This window comes from Mytilus trossulus, chromosome 13 (genome assembly GCF_036588685.1).
Source record: "Mytilus trossulus isolate FHL-02 chromosome 13, PNRI_Mtr1.1.1.hap1, whole genome shotgun sequence".
NCBI lineage: Eukaryota > Metazoa > Mollusca > Bivalvia > Mytilida > Mytilidae > Mytilus > Mytilus trossulus.
Genome location: NC_086385.1, coordinates 40042719 through 40059783, shown reverse-complemented (window position 1 = coordinate 40059783; position 17065 = coordinate 40042719). Strand labels below are relative to the sequence as shown.

Sequence of the window (17065 nt, the reverse complement as noted above, 5' to 3'; positions counted from 1 at the left end):
CAACAGCAAATAGTTTTTAATTCGTTATAGAGCACAGTCTGGCTGAACCATAAAACCACTAAATGTCGTCAAGTCGTGGCCAATCAAACCGTGATTGTAGTTGGAATTTTTTACGTAAACATGATCCTCAGCATTTAAATGAACCGTGACGCTAGCAGTAGCAGTTTCCCAATTCGTAGTAGCATGTCCGTAAACTCTTTGGAGATATACGCCATTTTTTACAATGGAAACATCAGTCGCTCCATTTCCGTTAACTCCAATAGTGACGTCAAACACATACACTCCATCATAAGGTGCAGTGAACATTCCAGTAACGCCACTGAAGCTGTTGCCTTCGTTTGTCATAACATGGTCATAATGTAGAATCTCGTGAAGTGTGAGATTTGTACGATGATCACCTAAAGTAGCAGTAAATGCAACTCCTCGTTGCTTTACACAATCTGAAATGTACAAAATGTATTACAGAAAAAGGAAAAAAATAATTTTAAGCGAGCATAGCGAGCGGTTGCAAGAAAGCTGATACACTATTTTTCGTATAAGACAACGCTAATCGTCTCAATAATTTTCAGAGCATTCAGACGCTCTATTTTATTGGAACTAGATGTTTTTATTTTATGTGTTTCTGATAAAATAAAATGTGTTTCCGAATTGCAGTCCATGTCTTTTACTGCAAGATTACTTCAGTTTGGTGTATCTTATTGTAATACTTGTAATATATTAATGTAATTCATGTGATATCTCTTTACAATATAAATATAAATGTATGTGTAGTGATCCAATTATTATATTCTCAAGACACTATACCCGACATATTTAAGATTTATCCCATAATATATAATATATTTATTATTTCTGTAACTTATTTTCTTATCTTTCTATCTTACATGTCAGATATTTTTTTTTATTATTCCCATTATACGTCTTTAATTAATTTAATTTTGAATGTAACACATCTTATAATTGACTCATTTTTGTTGTCTATCAGCTTTGAGACTGTGACGTTATAAACGTGTTTTTTTTTGTGATTTGCTGCTGCAAATTCAATTATGAATTGTGAATTTTAAGGTCTGACTGTAATACTTGTTTCCGTCTATTCGAAATAGCATAAAAAAAGTTGTGCACACTTTCCAAAAACACGATACATCGAAGGAAATGCAATATGCATCAAATGGTTGCTGTATTTTTTTTAAAACATATATTACGGTAATATTCTTTTCCAAAATAATGTCTTTTGTACATTTAACAAATCATGTGTCGTTTAAAAAAAGAGAAAAAAAGAGGAATGTAAATCCATAAGTACAAAATTATCTCAATGAGATTCATAGATGTTTGCTAAATATTTAAAAAAAATAGTAGATTGATTATTGTTTAACGCCACTTTCGGCACTATTGACAGTTGTTTGTGGGTAAGTTTTTTTGGTGGAGGTGCCGATGTGCCAGGAGAGAAATCACCGACTTTCGGCAGGAAGCTGACAATCCTAGACAATTAGAGTATTTTTGTCTAAAAATATAAAATCAACTTTACACACTAAAGTTAAGTGGTTACTAAGATGCTCAGGCAGTACACACTACATCCTACCTTCTAACTTGATTAATCTCTCCGTAAGTTTCTGCACCTGGAGTGCCAAATCCTCCTCAACAAGTAGATGCCTTTGTTGGCTTTTAACGCTCGCAAAGACGCATAGTATCAAAACAATTAATTCATTCGACATATTATGATAGATATAGACTACTGTCAAAATAAAGATAAGACTTACAATAATAAATCTTACTTTAACTACCTAATCTGGAGAAATACACGGTTCGTGTCGTACAAATTTTACACAAGTTATCAATAATGAATACATGTATTGAACGCATTCACATTCTTTATGGCTTTGGCCATTAGAGGGAGCTGTAAACCCTTTCGACGCACTTGATATTATTTCTGATTTTGATAGGGTTGAACTTCGTTTTGTTTTATCAATTTGTATACGCCCGTTTACGGGATGTATTATGGTATACCGTTGTCTGTCCGTTTGGCTGTCTGTCGTACCGTCCGTCAATCGTAAACATGTCGGAAAAGAACTCAACAACTTTTAACAAATTGCATGGAAATTTGGTGAATGTTGTAACTATTGACTGGAGCTCTTTTTCGATTTTCATCAATTTTGGATTTCACGTTTTAGAGTTATCGGGGTGTTATCATATGGAAAAACAGTGTGATTTTTAAGTTTTCGATCAACAATTAAAAATGCTCGAGCAGTTTTCATGACACCTTTGTGAATTGTTTACATGTATATATATATTGATTTGAGATTCCTTTCGATTTTTATAAATTTTACATTTTTAATAGAAGGGGTTTTATTCATTTAAAAAAAGGGGATATTCCTGTTTGTCGGCAATAACTCAAAATTTCGTTGCTCAGTTTTCATAAAATTTTGGTGACACCTACATTTTTAATATATGGGGTTTTATTCTTTAAAAAAAAGGGGATTTTCCTGTTTGTTGGCAATAAGTCAAAAAAAAATAAAAATTTCTTTGTATTTTTTGAAAGAACGACAGGTATATCAAGCGCTCGCGGCGCAGCACTTAATTTACTTGACTTTTGTATAATTATGTTCGTCTTATTTGTTAAGAGATTGTGTTGCTTCTTTCAAATCTCCGTTGTTTAAAATCAAATTTAAGTATGACATGTTGTGTCCAAGTGATTTATTGATATATACACAACATTAAAATAGTTGATTGATTAGAGATTAAGGCCACTTTCAGCACTATAAAGGCTATTTTGTGGCAGTCACTTTTTGTTGGAAACCGCAGGAGAGAAACAGCCGGCCTCTGGTTGAAAAATCTGACAATCCTTGTCAATTAATAGTAGAGTATATATGTTTATAAATTCATTAGTTCTGCCGCGTGCATGGTTAGAACATGCAACCTCAATGTTTACTTATTAGTGATACATTTATTGGAATACTTAGACCGTTAGCCACCGAAGACTCTTAACTACTGTATATTGTGATTTTTTTTCCATTCTTTAAATTGTTTGCAAGCTTTAGCTTGTACTTATGGTAAAATCATCGTTTCGTTTTGGAATAAATAACGATAACTCTCTCTACATGGCCCATCTGGAAAGTTTCGTCACTCTCGCTAATCTCGTACGATCATTTTTTTTTATGGCTGCTGAATTTAATGTTTCAACGCGAAATTAAAAAAAACAGAACAGATCTGAATAATTTCGATGTTAAGGAGGTAGACCTAGGTTAAGGTAAATAGTTCTTAAAATCATCAGTACATTTGTGTCAACCATTTTCATAAATATATTCTACGCTTCTAGGTTATATAGATTATTTCCAATCTGTTTCAGATAAATGCTTAAAATACATTGATGACACTTGACTTTTACAAACGCATTACTGATCTAAAGAGTTATCTTCCTGAACCAAGGTCTATCCCCTTAAATACGACATGAATTTCTAATCGTTTGCAAGAAGAATTCAGAAATTTTGGTAACAAGGCGATTGAAACTGTTTTGTTTTCTCTCTTTAAGTTTCATCATGAGGAGACTTAAGTCTGAGTCGTATATTTATTATAAATACAGACTGTATATATTGTATGCTCTCATATTGACCAAAATTGGATTTTATGGGAAGATGGAGTTAATATGATAACCAATGACTATACCATGACTTTGATATATACAGGGCATGCTACATGGAAATATGTACTTCCTTTAAAATTCAAGCTGCAGCAGTCGCCTGTATATTTTATGCGTCAGTTTAAACCTTATCAAAACATTTTCACTCTACCAAGTTTTATATCACTATATCAGGTTCACATGGCAACCTTTTTAACAATACGCTATTATGATTCTATAACATCAAAATACCAAAATTGAACTCAGTGACTAAATTGGGCTATTGGTACTTTACGGAACGGAACGGAACGGAACGGAACGGAACAGAATTTCATTTAAGGTATCCAAAGGGGGCATTTATCAAAATTTCGAAAAATCTTTAAAACAAAACAAACTTTAAAATTTCTGTGTTTTACGGTTTTCCATATACAAATAACACAAATGTATACTTAATCTCATCTTCACAGGTGAAATGTGCAATAATGTATAACATCGGGAACTATTCTGTAGATGAATATGTCGGATTGTCCTGATAAATTATCATGAAATTAACGCATTTGCAAGTCATGCATTATGATATCTAGACTGACCTCACGTCGTCCTTTCCGACGATGATTAGAAACATTGGTTCTGATTTTAACTTTTTAAATTTATTATTCCGTTCCGTTCCGTTCCGCAAAGTACCAATTGCTCTGAGGAATTGGTATTTAACGGAATCGAACGGAAACAGACATCTTTGATGTAATTAAAGCAGTATGATAAAAAAAAATTTGACACCTCTTTTTGCATGAGTGGTATGTGTTTTAGATAGCATTTTCGACTTGATCAATAATAAAAAATTTAACACAAAGGCAGGTTACACAAAAAGTCTTTCTCCTTCCATCGGTAATTATATTTTAAAAAAGAGGCCTACAACAGCCCGTTCCGACGATGATTAGAGACAGTGATCAAGTTGAATCTGATTTAAACTTTTTAATTTATTATTCCGTTCCGTTCCGTTCCGCAAAGTACCAATTGCTCTGAGGAATTGGTATTTAACGGAATCGAACGGAACCAGACATTTATAATGTAATAAAAGCAGTATGATAAAAAAAAATGTGTCTGACACCCCTTTTTGCAGAAGAAATAAGTGTTTTAGATAGCATTCCCGACCTGATAAATAATTAAGAATTTAAAACAAAGGCAGCTTAGACAAAAACAAAAAATCTTACTCCTTCCATTGGTAATTATATTTTTTTAAAGAGGCCTTCCACCTCTCGTGCCGACGAGGATTAGAAACAGTAATCAAGTTGAATCTGATTTAAACTTTTTAATTTATTATTCCGTTCCGTTCCGTTCCGCAAAGTACCAATTGCTCTGAGGAATTGGTATTTAACGGAATCGAACGGAACCAGACATTTATAATGTAATAAAAGCAGTATGATAAAAAAAAATGTGTCTGACACCCCTTTTTGCAGAAGAAATAAGTGTTTGAGATAGCATTCCCGACCAGATAAATAATTAAGAATTTAAAACAAAAGCAGCTTAGACAAAAAGTCTTACTCCTTCCATTGGTAATTATATTTTTTAAAAGAGGCCTTCCACCTCTCGTGCCGACGAGGATTAGAAGCAGTAATCAAGTTGAATCTGATTTAAACTTTTTAATTTATTATTCCGTTCCGCAAAGTACCAATTGCTCTGAGGAATTGGTATTTAACGGAATCGAACGGAACCAGACATTTATAATGTAATAAAAGCAGTATGATAAAAAAAAATGTGTCTGACACCCCTTTTTGCAGAAGAAATAAGTGTTTGAGATAGCATTCCCGACCTGATAAATAATTAAGAATTTAAAACAAAGGCAGCTTAGACAAAAATTCTTACTCCTTCCATTGGTAATTATATTTTTTAAAAGAGGCCTTCCACCTCTCGTGCCGACGAGGATTAGAAACAGTAATCAAGTTGAATCTGATTTAAACTTTTTAATTTATTATTCCGTTCCGTTCCGTTCCGTAAAGTACCAATTGCTCTGAGGAATTGGTATTTAACGGAATCGAACGGAACCAGACATTTATAATGTAATAAAAGCAGTATGATAAAAAAAATGTGTCTGACACCCCTTTTTGCAGAAGAAATAAGTGTTTTAGATAGCATTCCCGACCAGATAAATAATTAAGAATTTAACACAAAGGCCGGATAGACAAAAAGTCTTACTTCTTCCATTGGTAATTATATTTTTTAAAAGAGGCCTTCCACCTCTGGTGCCGACGAGGATTAGAAACAGTTATCAAGTTGAATCTGATTTAAACTTTTTAATTTATTATTCCGTTCCGTTCCGTTCCGCAAAGTACCAATTGCTCTGAGGAATTGGTATTTAACGGAATCGAACGGAACCAGACATTTATAATGTAATAAAAGCAGTATGATAAAAAAAAATGTGTCTGACACCCCTTTTTGCAGAAGAAATAAGTGTTTGAGATAGCATTCCCGACCAGATAAATAATTAAGAATTTAAAACAAAGGCAGCTTAGACAAAAAGTCTTACTCCTTCCATTGGTAATTATATTTTTTAAAAGAGGCCTTCCACCTCTCGTGCCGACGAGGATTAGTAAAGGTAATCATGAATCTGATTTAAACTTTTTAATTTATTATTCCGTTCCGTTCCGTTCCGTAAAGTACCAATTGCTCTGAGGAATTGGTATTTAACGGAATCGAACGGAACCAGACATTTATAATGTAATAAAAGCAGTATGATAAAAAAAAATGTGTCTGACACCCCTTTTTGCAGAAGAAATAAGTGTTTGAGATAGCATTCCCGACCAGATAAATAATTAAGAATTTAAAACAAAAGCAGCTTAGACAAAAAGTCTTACTCCTTCCATTGGTAATTATATTTTTTAAAAGAGGCCTTCCACCTCTCGTGCCGACGAGGATTAGAAACAGTAATCAAGTTGAATCTGATTTAAACTTTTTAATTTATTATTCCGTTCCGCAAAGTACCAATTGCTCTGAGGAATTGGTATTTAACGGAATCGAACGGAACCAGACATTTATAATGTAATAAAAGCAGTATGATAAAAAAAAATGTGTCTGACACCCCTTTTTGCAGAAGAAATAAGTGTTTGAGATAGCATTCCCGACCTGATAAATAATTAAGAATTTAAAACAAAGGCAGCTTAGACAAAAATTCTTACTCCTTCCATTGGTAATTATATTTTTTAAAAGAGGCCTTCCACCTCTCGTGCCGACGAGGATTAGAAACAGTAATCAAGTTGAATCTGATTTAAACTTTTTAATTTATTATTCCGTTCCGTTCCGTTCCGTAAAGTACCAATTGCTCTGAGGAATTGGTATTTAACGGAATCGAACGGAACCAGACATTTATAATGTAATAAAAGCAGTATGATAAAAAAAAATGTGTCTGACACCCCTTTTTGCAGAAGAAATAAGTGTTTGAGATAGCATTCCCGACCAGATAAATAATTAAGAATTTAAAACAAAGGCAGCTTAGACAAAAAGTCTTACTCCTTCCATTGGTAATTATATTTTTTAAAAGAGGCCTTCCACCTCTCGTGCCGACGAGGATTAGTAAAGGTAATCATGAATCTGATTTAAACTTTTTAATTTATTATTCCGTTCCGTTCCGTTCCGCAAAGTACCAATTGCTCTGAGGAATTGGTAATAAACGGAATCGAACGGAACCAGACATTTATAATGTAATAAAAGCAGTATGATAAAAAAAATGTGTCTGACACCCCTTTTTGCAGAAGAAATAAGTGTTTTAGATAGCATTCCCGACCAGATAAATAATTAAGAATTTAACACAAAGGCCGGATAGACAAAAAGTCTTACTTCTTCCATTGGTAATTATATTTTTCAAAAGAGGCCTTCCACCTCTGGTTCCGACGAGGATTAGAAACAGTGATCAAGTTGAATCTGATTTAAACTTTTTAATTTATTATTCCGTTCCGTTCCGTTCCGCAAAGTACCAATTGCTCTGAGGAATTGGTATTTAACGGAATCGAACGGAAACAGACATCTATAATGTAATAAAAACCTGTTCTTTATATTCCTTATAAATTTTCTATTTGTAGACTGCCCACGGATTTATATTGCTCTGATGGGACCCGAGATTAAGGGGGCCAATTGGGGGAGGGGGGCCTGAAAAAATATATTTGTTTTTTATTTCAAGTCCGATTTTGATGAGTTTTTTTACATTAAATTCCTGATAATAAGCCATGCCTGCCGGGCATTTTTCACATTGCACGTTCCGCAAAGTACCAATTGGTCTGAGGAATTGGTATTTAACGGAATCGAACGGAAACAGACATCTACAAATGTAATAAAATCAGTATGATAAAAAAAGGCTGACACTTCTTTTTTTGAATGAGTGGTAATTGTTTTATATAGCATTCTCGACCTGATCATTAATAAATAGTTTAACACAAATGCAGGTTACCCAAAATCCATTCATTCCTTATTATATTTTAAAATTTTCGGGAAAAAAAATGATGAAATGGGCAAAAAAAAGTTGTCGTTAATTATTAAAGTTCGGAATGAGTTGCTACATTTGTATGTCTAAAGTAATGTTGATCCTCTTGGAATTCATTTGAATGTAAGTTTTGAATTGTGCTAATGAATATCATGCATGTGTATTTAAGTTAAAAAAAAATGAAAAAAATGTCTTGAATAAAAACAAAGCTCTCGTCAATTATACCCGGCGTCATTACAGTGGTTACAAATGAAAATATCAAAATCAACCTTTTATTAAATTAGAACTCCGAAACTTTGACAATATACAGTGCGAATGACATAAGCTTTTGATGTAGAAATACAAGTGTACTTAAACTATGACAGTGTCAATTTTTTAATTACTGTAACGGTTATTGGGTTCGGGATTGTGTACTTGTTTTTATGTTGTTCGTTCTACAAATAAAGTTTGAGTACTGCAGACGTCTTTTTTGTCACAGCCAAGCTTTTTGTAGATCTCTGCTATTTGTGGTGCCAAATAGGACCCACGTTGCTTGAGAAATGTTTCAGGCATCACACTGGTGTCATAAGTGTCGACTATTGTGAATTTATTCGACTGAGAAGTTTGGAAATTCATCGGAAAGTTGCCAGTTTGGAAAACCACGTGAGTCGACGATTGGGCGATCCAGAAGCGGATCCCCGTCAATCACAACCCAAACATAATTATTCCGGTGAGATCGTATGATTTTTATACTTTAAATACTGAAAATTGTTTTAATTTTACAAAAAATTTAGCTGACGAAAATTTGCATTTGAAAAAAAATAATTCCGGTGGCTCCGACCTCGTCACCAAATTACCGGACATACAAAAACATTTTTATTTTTTATTTTTTATTTTATTTTAGTCAAGATTTGCATTTTGTATCATAATAATTTGCATATTTTTAGACTGTTTCATGTAATACGTGTTTTTTAAGTATTACAGATCGAATTTAGAAAATAAAGGACTTATGAGTGAAACTATTCTACGCAACTATCTCAGGTCTATTCCACTCGTCATCACACAACAGACAAAATATAAATGTTCACCTGCTAAGAGACGGGCTTCATCCTAAAAGAATATGGGCACAAAAGTGGTTTAGAAGATTACCACTTGACATATGCCAAGAGTATTGGTTAGATAGGGAATCATTTTCAGTACACGTCGATCCACAGGATTGAAAATTACAATCTTTTATAAATTGCAATTTAATAATAAACATGAATGACGATACAGTAGTAGAGACGGGTTCTGATCGAAAAGTCAGCGAAGATTCCCCGCCAAATGGTGATCAGTTGGGCATAAAAATGCTTAACGTGTTAGAAAGAATGGGGAACGACATGGGAACCTTGGCTGACACCATGACATATGTTTAGAAAACAGGATGAGGTTTCTGCCAATACAATGCAGCTACTCTACCAACAAAGTAGAAGTATAGAAGAATTGAACAATACGTTTTTGCAGAACCGGGAGACATCGAAATCCGACATTAAGAGCACAGGAACTAATACTTCCGGTTACACAGTTGACGATTTTTCTGGGTCTTCTATTTGTCCAAAGTATGGATTATATGATGGAAATAATGAACACCTAGACCCTAAGTTAGGCGAAAACAAACCAGTTGACAGTTTTCAGGTTGGCCAAGAGAACAGTCACAGACAATCTCTGTTCGGTCAAGATAGCAAGCCGAAATCGGATTAACAGTTCGGTCGAGGGAACAGTCCCAGACCACCTTCATTTAGTTTAGATAATCAACCAATAGGATATTTGCAGTTCGGTCGAGGGAACAGTCCCAGGCCATCGTCCCAGAATACAGATGACGACATACAGACCGGAAGTTTGCAGTTTGGTCGCGGGAACAGTCCCAGACCAAATGCAAATTCACACACACCATTGTCATCAACACAAAGGGATACAACAACACAGAATTTAGATGATGACAGACAGAACGGGAGTTTGCAGTTTGGTCGCGGGAACAGTCCCAGACCAAATGCTAATTCACACACACCATTGTCATCAACACCAAGGGATACCACAACACTCCCCCCTTTTAAACCGTTGTTAAGCACTATAGAAAGATGGGAGTCTAGGTCGAGTTCTATGAACACAAATAATAGACAAGATTTGATAAGAAACATACAACCTTCGTTTTCTAGTGATATTGAAGCTATGCACAATAGTAACAATACACAGCAGACAAGACAAAAAGTACCAAATAGTGACGTTCCCCACCAAAAACTTCCAACATTCGACGGGAAGGATGATTATGAGGGGTTTATTATCCCATTCAACAGGGCAGCTAGGAGAAACGAATGGACAGAGGAGGAAAAGTTAGATAGGTACATTGAATGCCTGCGAGGACAGGCGAGTAAATTTATGACCGCAATTCCTCGACAGGAAAGAGATAGTTTTGAATCCATTTCGCGTCACATGGAAAACAGGTTCAACCGAAAAGATCTCTGCTATTTGTGGTGCCAAATAGGACCCACGTTGCTTAAGAAGTGTTTCAGGCATCACATTACATTGTGTTAAACTCGCACGTCAATCTTTTGTCTGTCAAGTTTTGATCACTGTTTCTAATCATCTTCGGAAGACCCCTTTTTTAATTTATAATTACCAATGGAAGTAGAAAGACCTTTTGTCTAACCTGTCTTTGTGTTATTTTTTATACGTCCGTCAATTTTGACGGGACGTATTATGGTATACAAATGTCCAGTGTCCGTCTGTCCGGTGTAAACATGTCGCACCGTAACTTGAGAACGACTTATCCAAATTTCATGAAACATAGTTGTTTCTTATGATGGTCAAATGATCTGTATACTTTTTTGTGAAAATAAGATTACAACTTTTTGAGTTACGGCACTTTGTAACTAAAACAGGGGTGTGTTTTTTTCACATGTCCAACCGTATCTCAAAAACGATTCTTGATTATGGCTTAAAACTTCAAATACTTCTTAGTTATATTAATTTTAATATCTGTATACTTTTTGGTGATGATTCAAAATTTAATTTTTGAGTTATTGAGTATTTTGTAAAAAAAAAAAAAGGGGGGGGGTTTACATGTCGCACCATATCTCAAAAACGATTTATGATTATTGCTTAAAACTTTACACATGTCTTTGTTATATTAATCTTAAGATCTGTATACGTTTTGGTGATGATTCAAAATTTCATTTTTGAGTTATTGAGTATTTTGTAAAAAAAAAGGGGGGGGGGGGTTACATGTCGCACCATATCTCAAAAACGATTTATGATTATTGCTTAAAACTTTACACACTTCTTTATTATATCAATCTAAAGATCTGTATACTTTTTGGTGATGATTCATTTTTATATTTTCGAGTTATTGAGTTTTTTGTAAAAAAAGAGGGTTTTTTTCACATGTTGCGCTGTATCTCTATTGCTTAAAACTTAACAGGCTAATGTTGCGTCGGGTTTCCAAATACATCTTGTACAATCTTCCTATTGAGCGGGAATAAGGAAGGAGTCAGGATATACTAAGCATGACATCCTGTACAACCCTGTGTTATTCAAAAAAGATTTATGTTTTTTCACAAGACGACGGGAGTATCATGCGCTCATGACGCAGCTGTTTATTTAAATATTGATCAAGTCGAAATGCTATCTTAAACACTTACCACTCATTCAAAAAAGAAGGGTCTGACTTGTTTTTATCATACTGCTTTTATTACATTAAAGATGTCGGTTTCCGTTCGATTCCGTTAAATACCAATTCCTCAGACCAATTGGTACTTTGCGGAACGGAACGGAACGGAACGGAACGGAAAAATAAATTAAAAAGTTTAAATCAGATTCAACTTGATTACTGTTTCTAATCCTCGTCGGAACGAGAGGTGGGAGGCCTCTTTTAAAAAATATAATTACCAATGGAAGAAGTAAGACTTTTTGTCTATCCGGCTTTTGTGTTAAATTCTTAATTATTTATCTGGTCGGGAATGCTATCTCAAACACTTATTTCTTCTGCAAAAAGGGGTGTCAGACACATTTTTTTTATCATACTGCTTTTATTACATTATAAATGTCTGGTTCCGTTCGATTCCGTTAAATACCAATTCCTCAGAGCAATTGGTACTTTGCGGAACGGAACGGAACGGAATAATAAATTAAAAAGTTTAAATCAGATTCAACTTGATTACTGTTTCTAATCCTCGTCGGCACGAGAGGTGGAAGGCCTCTTTTAAAAAATATAATTACCAATGGAAGGAGTAAGATTTTTTGTTTTTGTCTAAGCTGCCTTTGTTTTAAATTCTTAATTATTTATCTGGTCGGGAATGCTATCTCAAACACTTATTTCTTCTGCAAAAAGGGGTGTCAGACACATTTTTTTTATCATACTGCTTTTATTACATTATAAATGTCTGGTTCCGTTCGATTCCGTTAAATACCAATTCCTCAGAGCAATTGGTACTTTGCGGAACGGAACGGAACGGAATAATAAATTAAAAAGTTTAAATCAGATTCAACTTGATTACTGTTTCTAATCCTCGTCGGCACGAGAGGTGGAAGGCCTCTTTTAAAAAATATAATTACCAATGGAAGGAGTAAGACTTTTTGTCTAAGCTGCCTTTGTTTTAAATTCTTAATTATTTATCTGGTCGGGAATGCTATCTCAAACACTTATTTCTTCTGCAAAAAGGGGTGTCAGACACATTTTTTTTTTATCATACTGCTTTTATTACATTATAAATGTCTGGTTCCGTTCGATTCCGTTAAATACCAATTCCTCAGACCAATTCCTCAGAGCAATTGGTACTTTGCGGAACGGAACGGAACGGAATAATAAATTAAAAAGTTTAAATCAGATTCAACTTGATTACTGTTTCTAATCCTCGTCGGCACGAGAGGTGGAAGGCCTCTTTTAAAAAATATAATTACCAATGGAAGGAGTAAGATTTTTTGTTTTTGTCTAAGCTGCCTTTGTTTTAAATTCTCAATTATTTATCTGGTCGGGAATGCTATCTCAAACACTTATTTCTTCTGCAAAAAGGGGTGTCAGACACATTTTTTTTTATCATACTGCTTTTATTACATTATAAATGTCTGGTTCCGTTCGATTCCGTTAAATACCAATTCCTCAGAGCAATTGGTACTTTGCGGAACGGAACGGAACGGAATAATAAATTAAAAAGTTTAAATCAGATTCAACTTGATTACTGTTTCTAATCCTCGTCGGCACGAGAGGTGGAAGGCCTCTTTTAAAAAATATAATTACCAATGGAAGGAGTAAGATTTTTTGTTTTTGTCTAAGCTGCCTTTGTTTTAAATTCTTAATTATTTATCTGGTCGGGAATGCTATCTAAAACACTTATTTCTTCTGCAAAAAGGGGTGTCAGACACATTTTTTTTTATCATACTGCTTTTATTACATTATAAATGTCTGGTTCCGTTCGATTCCGTTAAATACCAATTCCTCAGAGCAATTGGTACTTTGCGGAACGGAACGGAACGGAATAATAAATTAAAAAGTTTAAATCAGATTCAACTTGATTACTGTTTCTAATCCTCGTCGGCACGAGAGGTGGAAGGCCTCTTTTAAAAAATATAATTACCAATGGAAGGAGTAAGAATTTTTGTCTAAGCTGCATTTGTTTTAAATTCTTATTTATTTATCAGGTCGGGAATGCTATCTCAAACACTTATTTCTTCTGCAAAAAGGGGTGTCAGACACATTTTTTTTTATCATACTGCTTTTATTACATTATAAATGTCTGGTTCCGTTCGATTCCGTTAAATACCAATTCCTCAGAGCAATTGGTACTTTGCGGAACGGAATAATAAATTAAAAAGTTTAAATCAGATTCAACTTGATTACTGTTTCTAATCCTCGTCGGCACGAGAGGTGGAAGGCCTCTTTTAAAAAATATAATTACCAATGGAAGGAGTAAGACTTTTTGTCTAAGCTGCTTTTGTTTTAAATTCTTAATTATTTATCTGGTCGGGAATGCTATCTCAAACACTTATTTCTTCTGCAAAAAGGGGTGTCAGACACATTTTTTTTTATCATACTGCTTTTATTACATTATAAATGTCTGGTTCCGTTCGATTCCGTTAAATACCAATTCCTCAGAGCAATTGGTACTTTGCGGAACGGAACGGAACGGAATAATAAATTAAAAAGTTTAAATCAGATTCAACTTGATTACTGTTTCTAATCCTCGTCGGCACGAGAGGTGGAAGGCCTCTTTAAAAAAATATAATTACCAATGGAAGGAGTAAGATTTTTTGTTTTTGATTAAGCTGCCTTTGTTTTAAATTCTTAATTATTTATCTGGTCGGGAATGCTATCTCAAACACTTATTTCTTCTGCAAAAAGGGGTGTCAGACACATTTTTTTTTATCATACTGCTTTTATTACATTATAAATGTCTGGTTCCGTTCGATTCCGTTAAATACCAATTCCTCAGAGCAATTGGTACTTTGCGGAACGGAACGGAACGGAATAATAAATTAAAAAGTTTAAATCAGATTCAACTTGATTACTGTTTCTAATCCTCGTCGGCACGAGAGGTGGAAGGCCTCTTTTAAAAAATATAATTACCAATGGAAGGAGTAAGACTTTTTGTCTAAGCTGCCTTTGTTTTAAATTCTTAATTATTTATCTGGTCGGGAATGCTATCTCAAACACTTATTTCTTCTGCAAAAAGGGGTGTCAGACACATTTTTTTTTTATCATACTGCTTTTATTACATTATAAATGTCTGGTTCCGTTCGATTCCGTTAAATACCAATTCCTCAGACCAATTCCTCAGAGCAATTGGTACTTTGCGGAACGGAACGGAACGGAATAATAAATTAAAAAGTTTAAATCAGATTCAACTTGATTACTGTTTCTAATCCTCGTCGGCACGAGAGGTGGAAGGCCTCTTTTAAAAAATATAATTACCAATGGAAGGAGTAAGATTTTTTGTTTTTGTCTAAGCTGCCTTTGTTTTAAATTCTCAATTATTTATCTGGTCGGGAATGCTATCTCAAACACTTATTTCTTCTGCAAAAAGGGGTGTCAGACACATTTTTTTTTATCATACTGCTTTTATTACATTATAAATGTCTGGTTCCGTTCGATTCCGTTAAATACCAATTCCTCAGAGCAATTGGTACTTTGCGGAACGGAACGGAACGGAATAATAAATTAAAAAGTTTAAATCAGATTCAACTTGATTACTGTTTCTAATCCTCGTCGGCACGAGAGGTGGAAGGCCTCTTTTAAAAAATATAATTACCAATGGAAGGAGTAAGATTTTTTGTTTTTGTCTAAGCTGCCTTTGTTTTAAATTCTTAATTATTTATCTGGTCGGGAATGCTATCTAAAACACTTATTTCTTCTGCAAAAAGGGGTGTCAGACACATTTTTTTTTATCATACTGCTTTTATTACATTATAAATGTCTGGTTCCGTTCGATTCCGTTAAATACCAATTCCTCAGAGCAATTGGTACTTTACGGAACGGAACGGAACGGAATAATAAATTAAAAAGTTTAAATCAGATTCAACTTGATTACTGTTTCTAATCCTCGTCGGCACGAGAGGTGGAAGGCCTCTTTTAAAAAATATAATTACCAATGGAAGGAGTAAGAATTTTTGTCTAAGCTGCCTTTGTTTTAAATTCTTAATTATTTATCAGGTCGGGAATGCTATCTCAAACACTTATTTCTTCTGCAAAAAGGGGTGTCAGACACATTTTTTTTTATCATACTGCTTTTATTACATTATAAATGTCTGGTTCCGTTCGATTCCGTTAAATACCAATTCCTCAGAGCAATTGGTACTTTGCGGAACGGAATAATAAATTAAAAAGTTTAAATCAGATTCAACTTGATTACTGTTTCTAATCCTCGTCGGCACGAGAGGTGGAAGGCCTCTTTTAAAAAATATAATTACCAATGGAAGGAGTAAGACTTTTTGTCTAAGCTGCTTTTGTTTTAAATTCTTAATTATTTATCTGGTCGGGAATGCTATCTCAAACACTTATTTCTTCTGCAAAAAGGGGTGTCGGACACATTTTTTTTTATCATACTGCTTTTATTACATTATAAATGTCTGGTTCCGTTCGATTCCGTTAAATACCAATTCCTCAGAGCAATTGGTACTTTGCGGAACGGAACGGAACGGAATAATAAATTAAAAAGTTTAAATCAGATTCAACTTGATTACTGTTTCTAATCCTCGTCGGCACGAGAGGTGGAAGGCCTCTTTAAAAAAATATAATTACCAATGGAAGGAGTAAGATTTTTTGTTTTTGTCTAAGCTGCCTTTGTTTTAAATTCTTAATTATTTATCTGGTCGGGAATGCTATCTAAAACACTTATTTCTTCTGCAAAAAGGGGTGTCAGACACATTTTTTTTTATCATACTGCTTTTATTACATTATAAATGTCTGGTTCCGTTCGATTCCGTTAAATACCAATTCCTCAGAGCAATTGGTACTTTGCGGAACGGAACGGAACGGAATAATAAATTAAAAAGTTTAAATCAGATTCAACTTGATCACTGTCTCTAATCATCGTCGGAACGGGCTGTTGTAGGCCTCTTTTTTAAAATATAATTACCGATGGAAGGAGAAAGACTTTTTGTGTAACCTGCCTTTGTGTTAAATTTTTTATTATTGATCAAGTCGAAAATGCTATCTAAAACACATACCACTCATGCAAAAAGAGGTGTCAGACAATTTTTTTTTTATCATACTGCTTTAATTACATCAAAGATGTCTGTTTCCGTTCGATTCCGTTAAATACCAATTCCTCAGAGCAATTGGTACTTTGCGGAACGGAACGGAACGGAATAATAAATTTGAAAAGTTAAAATCAGAACCAATGTTTCTAATCATCGTCGGAAAGGACGACGTGAGGTCAGTCTAGATATCATAATGCATGACTTGCAAATGCGTTAATTTCATGATAATTTATCAGGACAATCCGACATATTCATCTACAGAATAGTTCCCG

The 17065-nt window shown here is 34.2% G+C and overlaps 1 protein-coding gene across 1 annotated transcript; it reads right to left on the bottom strand.

The window, feature by feature from the left end:
* On the bottom strand, positions 1-1740 carry LOC134695495 (complement C1q-like protein 4). Its single transcript, XM_063556774.1, has 2 exons — positions 1580-1740; positions 1-440 (listed from the first exon to the last, which is right to left on the bottom strand). Exons 1-2 carry the CDS (start codon positions 1710-1712, stop codon positions 25-27), a joined length of 549 nt encoding a protein of 182 aa, XP_063412844.1. The 5' UTR covers positions 1713-1740; the 3' UTR covers positions 1-24.
* Positions 1741-17065: the final 15325 nt, after the last annotated feature.

What these genes read in the sequence shown, in the direction of transcription:
- LOC134695495 (XM_063556774.1), bottom strand. Translation starts at nt 1,712, where the DNA reads ATGTCGAATGAATTAATTGTTTTGATACTATGCGTCTTTGCGAGCGTT. An exon ending in GAGATTAATCAAGTTAGAAG is followed by an intron (nt 441 to 1,579) that starts GTAGGATGTAGT and finishes TGTACATTTCAG; the next exon opens with ATTGTGTAAAGCAACGAGGA.